Source organism: Rhinatrema bivittatum, chromosome 2 (assembly GCF_901001135.1).
Source record: "Rhinatrema bivittatum chromosome 2, aRhiBiv1.1, whole genome shotgun sequence".
NCBI classification, from domain to species: Eukaryota; Metazoa; Chordata; class Amphibia; order Gymnophiona; family Rhinatrematidae; genus Rhinatrema; species Rhinatrema bivittatum.
The window spans coordinates 743,434,851-743,447,891 of NC_042616.1; the positions used below are offsets into that span (position 1 = coordinate 743,434,851).

The 13,041-nt window shown below is 44.2% G+C and overlaps 1 protein-coding gene across 1 annotated transcript in view; it reads right to left on the reverse strand.

Moving 5' to 3' along the window:
- Positions 1-13,041, reverse strand: part of CSMD3 (CUB and Sushi multiple domains 3) — a 3,551,396-nt gene that overhangs the window by 1,950,365 nt on the left and 1,587,990 nt on the right. Inside the window, 1 exon segment of the mRNA XM_029591914.1 lies at positions 5,933-6,054. Within this exon segment, the coding sequence (XP_029447774.1) occupies positions 5,933-6,054 (122 nt within the window).

A 13,041-nucleotide genomic window follows, 5' to 3' on the forward strand; every position in this document is an offset into this window, starting at 1 on the left:
CCTTATCCATAAAACACTTTATAACAAGAATATAGACTGATTCAATGCTGCCTTACATTTTCAGATAACTCAAAGGAGCTTACGTTCTTCAAATACTGGACTTCTCCCAACCCCCTCCCCAAAATTAACACACCTGAACACAGTCAGGGAACGCACCCTTTCTTTGGCGGGACCCAGCTTATGGAACCATCTACCAACCGAGTGAAAGATGGAATGCCTGATACAAACATTTAAGAAAAATCTAAAGTCATGGTTATTCCAAAAAATCATTTGTATGAATCTAACTAGGCTTGCATCAACTGCCATTTCCCATACAACATCTGCCATACTCACAAAGGGGCGGATTTTAAGAGCCCTGCTCGCCTAAATCCGCCCAAATCCGGGCGGATTTAGGCGAGCAGGGCCCTGCGCGCCGGTGAGCCTATTTTACATAGGCCTACCGGCGCGCGCAGAGCGCCGGGACTCGCGTAAGTCCCGGGGTTTTCTGAGGGGGGCGTGTCGGGGGCATGTCGGGGGCGGGCCCGAACCGCGCGGTGTTTTCGGGGCGTGTCGGGAGCGTTCCGGGGGCGGGCCCGGGGGCGTGGCTACAGCCCGGGGCGGTCCGGGGGCGTTGCCGCGCCCTCCAGACCCGCCCCCAGGTCGCGTCCCGGCGCGCTAGCGGCCCGCTGGCGCGCGGGGATTTACATCTCCCTCTGGGAGGCGTAAATCCCCCGACAAAGGTAAGGGGGGGGGTTTAGACAGGGCTGGGTGGGTGGGTTAGGTAGGGGAAGGGAGGGAACGGGGGTAGGCTGCGCGGCTCGGCGCGCGCCGGCTATACGGAATTGATAGCCTTGCGCGCGCCGATCCAGGATTTTAGCGGCTACGCGCGTATCTACTAAAATCCCGCGTACTTTTGCTTGCGCCTGATGCGCCAGCAAAAGTACGCCAAATCGCGCGGTTTGAAAATCTACCCCAAAGAGCATACCTGTTACGAAATATTATATCTGTCTCTACCCGACCCTTACCTAAACTAACAGAGTTGATCTCATGTGATAAAAGCTGTTTTGATTAACCCTTGACCTTAATGATGAGTTAACGTTTTCTGCCATTCTGCCTTAGATTACTCCAAATAAGAATGTATATAACATCAACAGATTTCACCTTCACTTGAAATCTCTACTAATCCATCTTAAGTCTATCATAACATATCACTGTAAGCAACTCTGATTATTTTTTGTAAACAGATGTGATATACTAGTTTGAATGTCGGTATAAAAAAATAAGTAAAATAAATAAATAAATAAATAATGTCAGGATTTTCCTTATTCCAAAAACATTTGTGTTGTGGAGAGTTTTGGTATGAATCATCTTTTGGAGGTTGCAAGAAGGGGAGAGGTTTAGTACGGGACAAGCAGAGACTGATTTGTTATGCAGAATTATTAATCATATCGGGGAAGTTGGGAAGTGTCTGCTGATCTCCTTATGAAGTATCACTGTTTTGTGTGGTGTTTTGTTTTCACTTTTTTCTGGGTAATGATAGAAGAGGAATTGTTTGCGGAGTTAGTAGCCATCTTGAGAGCATGGGGTAGTTAAGGGTAAATGTGTGGGTGGTGGTGAAGCAGGAATCCAAGGTGAACCAGAGTGGTAAGGAACAGATGTTTATGCTTGGGAATTCAAATAATGTTTTCAAGTGCTCTTGCTGGTACAGAGGATGTTGGGTGTCATTTCTTGGTGTTATCAATTTGCTAGTGGCCTGCGGTTGATCATTGTGCACATGGAAGGGAATGTGGAATTATATAAAGCTCATTCTTTTTGCATTGGTGCAGCAACTAGCACGATAGAGGCGGGTTTGTCTGCAGAACATATTTGGAGTATCAGGTGTTAGCATTTTGGATAATTAACTTCATATATCAGAAAGAGGCTGTAAGCATATATAGGGAAAAGATTTTACAGTGGTGGAGGGGCAGTAACTGTTGTTTTTATTTGTTTCTTTCAGAGAGAGCAGAGAGTTACAGTGATCACTGTTATGTCTGTATGGTGGGCCATTCGTTTGTTCACTGGGCTGATCGACAGGCATTCATGAGGCCTTATGATGAGAACCTGGGATTGGCGACAGATGGATGGTGAATCTGATGGTTCAAGCAAAGAGGAATACGATAGAACCAACTGTTGCCAGTCATCAAGGAAATGTGGAGGAGACATCGTGCCCCAGAAGTCCTGGTGATTCACCTGGGGGCAAAGATTTGAGGAGGTGGACTTGTCGGGAATTTGTAGTAGTGGCTAGGAAGGAATACAATGCTGACTACCTGGTTTGGGTGGCTGGACATTGTAGTATGGTTGAAGTTTCAGGGCCAACCTCTATGGAAGCGTGGGGTTAGAAAAGTCAATTGGCAGATTGGGGAATGGGTTGAGGCACAAGGGGGTTTTCAATTTAAGAATGATTGGGCTTCTGATGCTTGTCTGGGACTTTATAGGTCTGACAGAATACATTTGTTGGACATTGAGTTGGAATTGTTTAACAACATGCTAACAAGAGACAGTGAAAGTTTTGTTGCATAGAGATAACTGGGCTGCAGTGGTGGAAAAAGGGTAGCTTACTGTCCTTGTTTTATGGTGGTATAATTGAGCCTATGTTTAACAATTGTTAAAAGGGTGAGATTCTGACATGGGGAGCATGTGTAGCTGGCGGGGCTGCTACATGTCCCCCCCCCCCCCCCCCAGATATGTACAGTGTGGTCATGGATATGTGTTTTAAACTAATGGACATTCCTAGTACCTTGTACAATTCTGGAGACTGCAACTTCAAAAATGTGATAAAGCAGGGGCTTAACATAGGAAAATCAGAACAGTTAGAGACTCCATATGGCAAAGAGGAGCTCTAAATGAAGGTCCAAGGGGAACACTGCATTAAGGGGGAAAGAGAAGTAAACAAAAGTTGGCTAGGGGATTATAAAGCTAGAAGGAACAAGGAGCACAGGGCTTTTGGGAAATGCAGTTTTGAGTAGAGATGTGAATCGGAACCAGAATCGGTTCTGATTCACATTGTGATTTTTTTTTTTGTCTGGCCTGATCGGGTTTTTTTTTATCGGCTGTGCCCAAGCCGATAAACAAAAAACCCACCCCGACCTTTTAAAACTAATCCCTTAGCTTCCCCCACCATCCAAAAACCTTTTACAGGTACCTGGTGGTCCAGTGGGGGCCCGGGAGTGATCTCCCTCTCTCGGACCGTCGGCTGCCACTAATATAAATGGTGCCGATGGCCGTTTGTCCTTACCATGTGACAGGGTATCTGTGCCATTGGCTGGCCCCTGTCACATGGTAGGAGCACTGGATGGCCCGCGTCATTTTTAAATATGGTGCCGGCCATCCAGTGCTCCCTCCATGTGACAGGGGCCGGACAATGGCACGGATACCCTGTCACATGGTAAGGGCAAAGGGCCATCGGCGCCATTTTGATTAGTGGCAGCTGACGGCCCGGGAGCGGGAGATCGCTCCCGGGACCCCCACTGGACCACCAAGTACCTGTAAATAGTTTTTTGGGGGGGTCGGGAGGGTGGGGGAAGCTAAGGGATTAGTTTTAAAGGGTTGGGGTGGGTTTAGGGATTATTTTTGTGTGTCGTTTTTCCCGCCCTCCCCAAAAACAATAAGAGAACCCCCACAAACAATTTAGTGGGGTTTTCCTATCGGTTTCAGGGAGCCCCCGATTTCTGATGATTTTGAAAATATCGTACAATATTTTCAATCGTCAGAAGCACTATTCACATCCCTAGTTTTGAGATCCATAGTAGAGAATTAATTAGGATCCAGGAAGCAGCTGGAGAAAGGTGTGTTATCAATTGGGAGATCCAGTTGGGGGCTAATTACAAAATTAGCACCATTGTTAAGTAAGTGAGGACACTGCCTTTCAGAGGAAGACATAGATAGAACCAGATGGGGAGCCCAGAAGGAAAGGGCTTACCTGGACCCAGAAGTGACTGCCTACAGCCATTGGTAGTGTTTTTAAATCTGCAAAAAGTAAACAGTTGGGAAGTAAGTGCTATATGGTGCTGGGAAACTAGGCTGGCCTCCAACTGACTGTTAATGTACATACTGAAGTCAGAAGAGAGAGAAACTGGAAAGTTAAAGTGTGAAGTAAATGATGATATCTGAAATAAAGCTGTTCTGTCTGCAATAATTTGGCTCTTAGACTTATCTTCCTGAAATCTGTTAGCAGATTGTGCATGGCCCAACTGGTGTTTTGATGAAGATATAAACTGAACAGAGTTGGCCCAGAAGACAGCAACTTAAATTGTCAAGGGTCTTCATAATAAAGCCTATGAAGACAATCTTAAAGATTTAGACATATATACCCATGGAGGAAAAGAAGCAAATGGGAAATTGATAGAGACATTGACATATATCCAAGGAATAAGCGCATAGGAAGCAGGCCTGTTTTAATGGAAAGGAGGCTGCGGAATGAGGCTGAAAACAGGGAGACTCAGGAGCAATGTAAGGAAATAATTATTTACAGAAAGGGTGGCAGATGCATGTGTGACGACCCTTTGGGATCATCACTATAAGGTCCTAGTCTTGAACCCTGGGAGCTAAGATGGGAAAAGTAGTGGAAGGAGGGGTGCACCATTTCTAAACAGCTCCTCTACTGAGTTTGCTGGAATGGCCAGGCCCCCACTGCCTATGAAAGCAGGCTGCAGCAATTCTAAGTGTGGCATTTTGGGTAAGAGTTAGAGAGAGTAGCAGTGTTGTTCTTGAGTTGTTCCCCTGCTTGGGTACAGGGTTTCACAGCCTGGGCCAATAGCCTAGTGGGAAGGGGATCAGTGCCTGCCTGAGTGTTGGTTCTACTTCTGATTAAGATTTTTGGATGTTTTTGACTTTTTTGGGTTTTCTCCTGAGAGAGCTCTGTTACAGGAGGAAGTTTGTGGCCACCCTTCCTGCCTGAAAAAGAAACATCTGTATAGAGATGCTGTATTCTTCACTACTGGACTTTTCCTAAGAAAAATCCTATTGATGCAACTGTAAAAGAGAACTGTGAGTAAGATCTAAATTTTAGGAATGTGAATCGTGTGATCGATCGTCTTAACGATCGATTTTGGCTGGGGGGGGGGGGAATCTGATCGTCATGGTTTTTTTGGTTAAAAAATCGTTTTATCAGGGGAGGGGGAGGGCGGGAAAACCGGCACACCAAAACAACCCTAAAACCCACCTTGACCCTTTAAAACAAATCCCCCATCCTCCTGAACCCCCCCAAAATGTTTTAAATTACCTGGGGTCCAGTGGTGGGGTCCCAGCGTGATCTCCCGCTCTCGGGCCATGGCTGCGTTAATAGAAATGGTGCCGGTGGCCCTTTGCCCTTACCATGTGACAGGGCAAAGGTAGCGCCAGCGCCATTTTGGTTCCTGGCACCCGACGTCACGAGTGCAGGAGATCACTCCCGGATCCCCGCTGGACCCCCAGGGATTTTTGGCCAGCTTGGGGGGGCCTCCTGACCCCCACAAGACTTGCCAAAAGTCCAGCGGGGGTCCAGAAGCGACCTCCTGCATGCGGGCGGTATTGCCAATATTCAAAATGGCGCTGACGCTACCTTTGCCCTCACTATGTCATATGGGCCGACATCAAGTCTGTCTCAGTAGGAATAATTTTAGAATTTGATTCATTCTTATCTTTAATTCAGGTATATGTCCATGCATGGGGTTAATAGTAACATTGTAAATGATACCAGATAAAGTATTCAAAAGAATCAGTATTTTAGTTTTAGATAATGCATGCTGTATCCTCCATGTAAGAGAAAAGACACTTGCCCCATGTGCTGGTTATAAGCACTGCCATATTTCTCCAAAGGGCTTTGGGTTTCCTATCAATCCCACATCAGAGCATAACAAGGACAATAAATAAAGATGCTAGGCTTTCTGCATTAGCAGTACCATTGGATTTTTACTGGATTCAATTCCCCACATACCTTGTTAGGATTTTCAGCTGTAATGATCCAAACACATTGAGCATTGCTGTCATACTGGAATGGAAAGTTCGGAGATGTGAAGGTACCACTTGGCCCCTGGAGATTAGATCCACAAGTTTTTACTGCAAAACAGAAAAGTACTTGAAATGTAATTATTGCAGAACAAGAAAATACTTTACAAAGTAGACATAATGGATAGTGTAAGTTGCATGGGTAATATTTCAAGTTAATAGAAATGGTGGCATTTATAAAGTTCAAAATCAGCACTATATCATGTTACGAAAACAATAGTTCTCATAATGAAGTAGGTGAGTCTGATGATAAAACTTAACAGCAAAAGTACTTGTTAGAGGAAGATGTGATATAAAACAGAGCAGACAACTTGCTTACTAGAAGGCAATTTGTTTCCTACAGCAGGTTTTAGTCATGCCTTATAAAGTTGCATGCTAATAGGCTTGTGATTTTCCAGTGACAAATGGTTGTAAAATCTTATACACTACAATGTCATATAAAACAAAACTGATCTATGCGGAAGGCTGTCAAAAGAAAATTGTAAAAGGCACGTGCAATTTAATATGCTAGAGCTCCAACATTCTAATATGGACATTACAAAGGACCATAGTTTTTTGTTTAATGCTCTGCAAAGTTTTATTCAAAGAAATGAAGGCATTAGTTAACACCTCAAAATACAAAGACAAAGGTACAGAGTATATAGTATAAGAGATGAACAGGCAAAACCTTGTATTTTAGGTGTGTACTAATTCGACTTGTATGTATCTGTATCTGTAAATATCTGTAAATTGTTAAAAATTGTTGCTTAGCCTTATATCCTTTTTATCCTTTAGTTCCCTGTTATACTGTAAAGCTCCTGTTGCTAAGTTTTGTTTTATGTGAACCGATGAGATGTTCCCAACATTCATCGGTATATAAAAACTTCTAAATATAAAATAAATAAATGTATAAGATTTATGTTTTAGCATTGTGATCCTGTTAGAATGGCTTGTAATAGATTAGGAAAAATAAAAATATTTAACACAAATAAATAAATACATAAATATTCTAAAATTTCAAAGCAAAAATCTTTAAAAAAAAGAAATGCTTCTATGGCATGTATACTGCCTCTGTATACCTAATAAGATACATAGCAAATTGGGGTTTGGACATGCTTAATAGACATATTGGAAGGCCAATGATCATCATTAATCACTATTATCTATTTAAAAGTTGAACAGATGCTACATGGGTGATCAACAAGAAACAAAGTGGGTGATAATGAGCATACTCTGTAGTGAAACATTAAGACCTGATCTCCATGCCTAGAATGACTTGGCTTCCTCAGTTCCATATACATTAGCCCAATTATCCCTGTTTAGATATGCAAAGTCATTCCAGCGATACCAGTCCCTAGAATGATGGAACTCATAAAGTACAGCAGTGTAAAAGTCTTCTACCATTTATATCACATTTTAAAGTAGAACTGATTAAAAAATGAATTGCTAAAATATAGGTAGGAAAATATAGTAAAAGATGTTGTCATTACATATGGAAACATACATGTTAATTTTCAAAATGTAAATGTAGCATACTATTGTAACAATTTTCAAAAGACTATACAGTATATATAGACTCAGGACTTCAGGGAACTGGTTCTCTCAATCCCTGTGTCCCTCTCTACTGGGTATAAGAAAAATGTCAAGCAATGGGAATTCACACAAATTTAAAAATTCCCTATTTCTCAATTTGTATTTGAAGCCCCGACATTTCTATACCAGATGAAGTATATGTATCTTTTATATGATACTATATGAGGTTTCCTATATGTATTTCCCTAATCTGCCTCATAATGTTAAACCCATAAATTGTTAAATCTGGGAGGATGCTAGTGACTGCCTCTAACCCCCTCCAAGACCCTTCCCAATTTGGCACAAGGCTACCATAGTGGACTTCCCTGTCCACCCCTAAGCCCCACCTTACTATATGAAATAGAATGAGTAACACTCAAAAAAGCTATTCCCCTGCAACCTAGATCCTTGCTTTCTGATTTAGCATGTGCCATCCGGGATGCCAAAAAAAGTAAGCTGATATGAAGCAGCATATACAGAAACAGCACCCACTGACATTGGCATCAGAGGAGGGGGCAGAACTCTAGGCTATAGAGACCCACCCTTTCCAGCAATTGGTCAGCTCTAGGCTGCTACGTGGAATAAGACTACCTTATCTCAAAACAAAAGAAACACATCATTCAGTGGAACCAGAAAAGAAGGATCTAAGTAGATGGAGAGGCAGGATTGTTCTTGCAGGCTTGTTTTCTGACAGAAAGTGGTGCATATACGTATGATAAGGCCAGTAGACAATGGAGGCTGTCTCCGGGATCCATTGCTTTGCAGATTTTCTTCATCTGGCAGTGAGGGATGCCCTGGGGTTAAGTCCCAAAGAACATGGGATTTCACTCCTGAAGGATCTGATAGGAAGGTGGAGGAAACCGCTGGGGCATTTTTATTATTGTAGTGAGAAGGGTGGGCAGGTTCTCCATGAGAAGCTGGAAGAATTTGGGATGCTTCAAAAGTAGATGATTCAGGATGTTTGTACCTGCTAAAATTCTACCTATCTGATGCTGCAGAAGATAGTAGAGCACCAGACAGGCCTTAAAATCACTGTCTCTGGAAATGGAGATAGGTGTGTCTCTCGGGCATCATGGTTGGGTAATGATGAGGCAGCTGATACATCCTGAAGCCCTTCCAGGATGCCATGGTCTCTCTGAGCTCTGGAGGCACCACCCTGGGTGGGGTCACCCACATATTAGATATTCTGGAGGAAATGTTAAGAGGACTTCCATGAGCAAGAAGGAATGAAAGCAGAGGTGTTACAACTTTTGGATTCCTTACAGCAGCAGGTGCATGAGAGACTGAAAGTTCTGAAATAAAACAGTACTTTCATGCATGCCACAGTTTGTGCTCGATAGTTAATAAGGAGTCTCACCCTCTGGTCCAGCATATCACTTACATGAAGGAAATAATGGCGGCTAGGGTGCATGAACAGGAGTGCTAGAAGCAGAGGTGCAGTTGGGATGTAGCACAGAAAAGAGCAGCCACCCCAGAAAATAGGATGAGCATGAGAGGTATCCTGCCAGCTACCACTTCCTCCCCCATCAAAATATGCCTAATCCACGTTGCCCCCACAGAACCACTTTTCTTTACACGGGCCATAGCTAGTCAGCTGCTAAGACATAATCTCATCCCACCCCAGCGAAGCATAACCCTGCTGAAAGTGCTGTGACATGCTCTTACCCACAGCCCATCAAGAACATGGACACATATCCAATGGCATATTGGGAATACAAGTCTGCAGTCTTGCCAAACTGGTTAAAGTGGCTTAGCATCATCTTTCCTCCTTACCAACCAGTGTGCCCAGTTAAAGTGTCTTCTCCCTGGAAGGGGATATCATTAGCCCTAATTGTTTAAGTTAGTGTCAGAGTTCATGGAAAATCAATCTGCCTTTGTTAGGTTGCCTAGGATTTCCATGCAAGTGGCAGGACACCTGAAAGTACCTTGGACGTCTTGCTGACACTTTGCTTTGCTTCCCTACTCCTGATACTAGAGGTGTGAATCGTGTGCTCTATCGTCTTAACGATCAAAATTGTCTGGCAGGAGAAGAAAATTGTGTTTGGCAAGATTTTTTAGTTAAAAAAATTGTTTTTTCTGATTAGTGCGCACTAACCATTGTTAGTGCGCACTAACAGAAAATGATACAATTTGACACTTTTCAGGTCAGTTAAGGTCAGTTTAGGAATGAATATGTATTCCTATTGGCTGCCCTCTTATTTATTCATGTTACCAAGGTTCCCACTGACAATATATGGGGATGGGAAATGGAAACAGTTGGTAGCTTGACAAAAAAAGTAATGTGATCAGTCAATGTGACTAGAACTTGTGCCCTAACCCTGATACCAGGGGTGTTGTGATCTTCCTGCACACAGTGCCCTATCCCTGATAGCAGGGGTGTTGTGATCTTCCTGCACTCAGTGCCATATCCCTGATAATGGGAGTGTTGTGATCTTCATGCACACAGTGCCCTAACCCTGATACCAGGGGTGTTGTGATCTTCCTGCATACAGTGCCCTAACCCTGATACCAGGAGTGTTGTCATCTTCCTGCACACAGTGCCCTAACCCTGATACCAGGGGTGCTGTGATCTTCCTGCATGCAGTGCCATATCCCTGATAATGGGAGTGTTGTGATCTTCCTGCACACAGTGCCCTAACCCTGATACCAGGGGTGTTGTGATCTTTCTGCACACAGTGCCCTATCCCTGATACCTGGAGTGTTGTGATCTTCCTGCACACAGTGCCATATCCCTGATAATGGGAGTGTTGTGATCTTCCTGCACACAGTGCCCTAACCCTGATACCAGGGGTGTTGTGATCTTCCTGCACACAGTGCCCTATTCCCTGATAGCAGAGGTGTTGTGATCTTCCTGCACTCAGTGCCATATCCTGATACTGGGAGTGTTGTGATCTTCCAGCACAAAGTGCCCTAATCCTGATACCGGGAGTGTTGTGATCTTCCTGCATGCAGTGCCCTATCCCTAATACCAGGAGTGTTGTGATCTTCCTGCACATAGTGCCCTAACCCTGATACCGGGAGTGTTGTGATCTTCCTGCATGCAGTGCCCTATCCCTGATAGCAGGGGTGTTGTGATCTTCTTGCACACATCCCGGTATCAGGGATAGGGCACTATGTGCAGGAAGATCACAACACAACAGGTATCAGGGTTAGGGCACTGTGTGCAGGAAGATCACAACACTCCAGGTATCAGGGATAGGGCACTGTGTGCAGGAAGATCACAACACTCCAGGTATCAGGGTTAGGGCACTGTGTGCAGGAAGATCACAACACTCCAGGTATCAGGGATAGGGCACTGAGTGCAGGAAGATCACAACACCCCTGGTATCAGGGATAGGGCACTGTGTGCAGGAGGATCACAACACTCCAGGTATCAGGGATAGGGCACTGTGTGCAGGAAGATCACAACACTCCAGATATCAGGGTAGGGCACTGCATCCAGGTATCAGGGATAGGGCACTGCCTGCAGGAAGATCACAACACCCCTGGTATCAGGGATAGGGCACTGCCTGCAGGAAGATCACAACACTCCCCGTATCAGGGATATGGCAGTGCATGCAGGAAGATCACAACACTCTCGGTATCAGGAATAGGGCACAAGTTCTAGTCACATTGACTGAACACATTACTTTTTTTGTCAAGCTACCAACAGTTTCCATTTCCCATCCCCCCAACCATCACCTCAGTGGGAACCTTGGTAACATCAATAAATAAGAGGGCAGCCAGCCAATAGGAATACATATTCATTCCTAACTGACCTGAAAAGTGTCAATTTGTATCATTTTCTGTTACTCTTAGTGAGTTTCCATTTCCATTTAGTGCATTTCCATTTCCCATCCCCCCAGCCATCACCTCAGTGGGAACCTTGGTAACATCAATAGATAAGAGGGCAGCCAGCCAATAGGAATACATAATTATTCCTAACTGACCTTTACTGACCTGGAAAGTGTCAAATTGTATCATTTTCTGTTAGTGCGCAGTAACTCCCGGTTAGTGCGCACTAACACGATTTAACGATTTTTAACGATAAATCGTTAGAATTTCTATTGTATTGTGTTCTTTAATGATTTAAGACGATATTAAATGTATCGGACGATAATTTTAATCGTTGAAAAACGATTCACATCCCTACCTGATACCACAGTTTGGACTTCTTGCTGCCACTCTGCTTTGCTGCCCTGCTCCTGACACTACACCTTGGTGTTACTTCTACCACTTTGCCTTGCTGCCTTGCCATTGATGGTATACCTTGGGGGTCTTGATGCTGCTATAATTTACTGCCCTGCTTCCAACACTTTTCCTTAGTATTGTGCTACTCTACCTTGCTACCATGCTCCTGATGCTACAGCTTGGGATTTTGCTGCCATTTTTCCTGGCTGCCATGCCCCTGATGCTACACTTTGGTGGTTATAATGCCTCTGTCACTTATTTCCTAACCTAATTCTCCCACTCTGCTTTGTTCTTGGTTTTACAGGTGTATTTTGTCCACAAAACAAAATATAAGAAAGAAAAAAAATTACAAATTTCCCCTCCTACTCTACCTCTTTCTGGTCCTCCGGCTTGCTGTTTTGTTGTATACCTCCAGGATCTGGCCTAATTCTCCCATCCTGTTTTTCTCTTGTTTCACTGGAGTGCAGGGCCGGTGTAAGGGGATTAGGTACCCTAGGCACCTTCTGCCTTGCACTGCCACCCCCCCCCCCCCACCCAGTCGCACTCACACCCTCCCAGTCGCACCAACACACTCCTCTGCCCTGGTCACAGCCCCAGCTCCGTCCTCTCATGAGCAGTGGCAAAAAGAGGCATGGAACTTCAAATCCCCACTCCTCTTTGCTGCTGCCATTTGTGCCCCCTAATGGTCGGCACACTAGGCCCAAGCCTAGCTCGCCTAATGCTTCTGCCGGTCCTGCTGGGGTATTTTGTCCAGAAAAAGAAATAATGTTATTAAAAGAAATAATACAAATGTATCTTCTCATTCCTCCTGTTTCTTGGCTATATGCCTTGTTAGCTAAGTCTTTCACTGTTAATGTCTGGCCTGCTCATGCCTTGCAGAACCTCTGCCTCAACAGGTATTGCTTTGTGTCTTTGTGTTGCCTTGGGGTACTATTCATGCCACTGTTGGTGCTGTCTTTGAAGCTTTTTTGGTGCATTGTTGGTTCTTTTTGCCCCTCTCAGAATACTTTGGGGTTTCTGATGCCTCTTTGCAATTTGTGATTCCCCACACTCTACAACTTGAGGGTTTTGTTGCTACTCTGTTGTTTTTGTTACCTCTCACTGTATATCTTGGAGATTGTGATGCCTCTGTGTTTATGATTTCTCACACTCTACACCTTGGTGATTGTGATGTCTTGTGCTGTTTATAATTTCCTATATTTTATGCCTTGAGGAATTTGCTTCCACTCTGTCTCTCTGTCTTACATTCTGTGCTTCAATCTTGTCTTCTAATCAACAGCCACTATTAGCTTCAGAGATAGATTGTAGTTGCCTAAG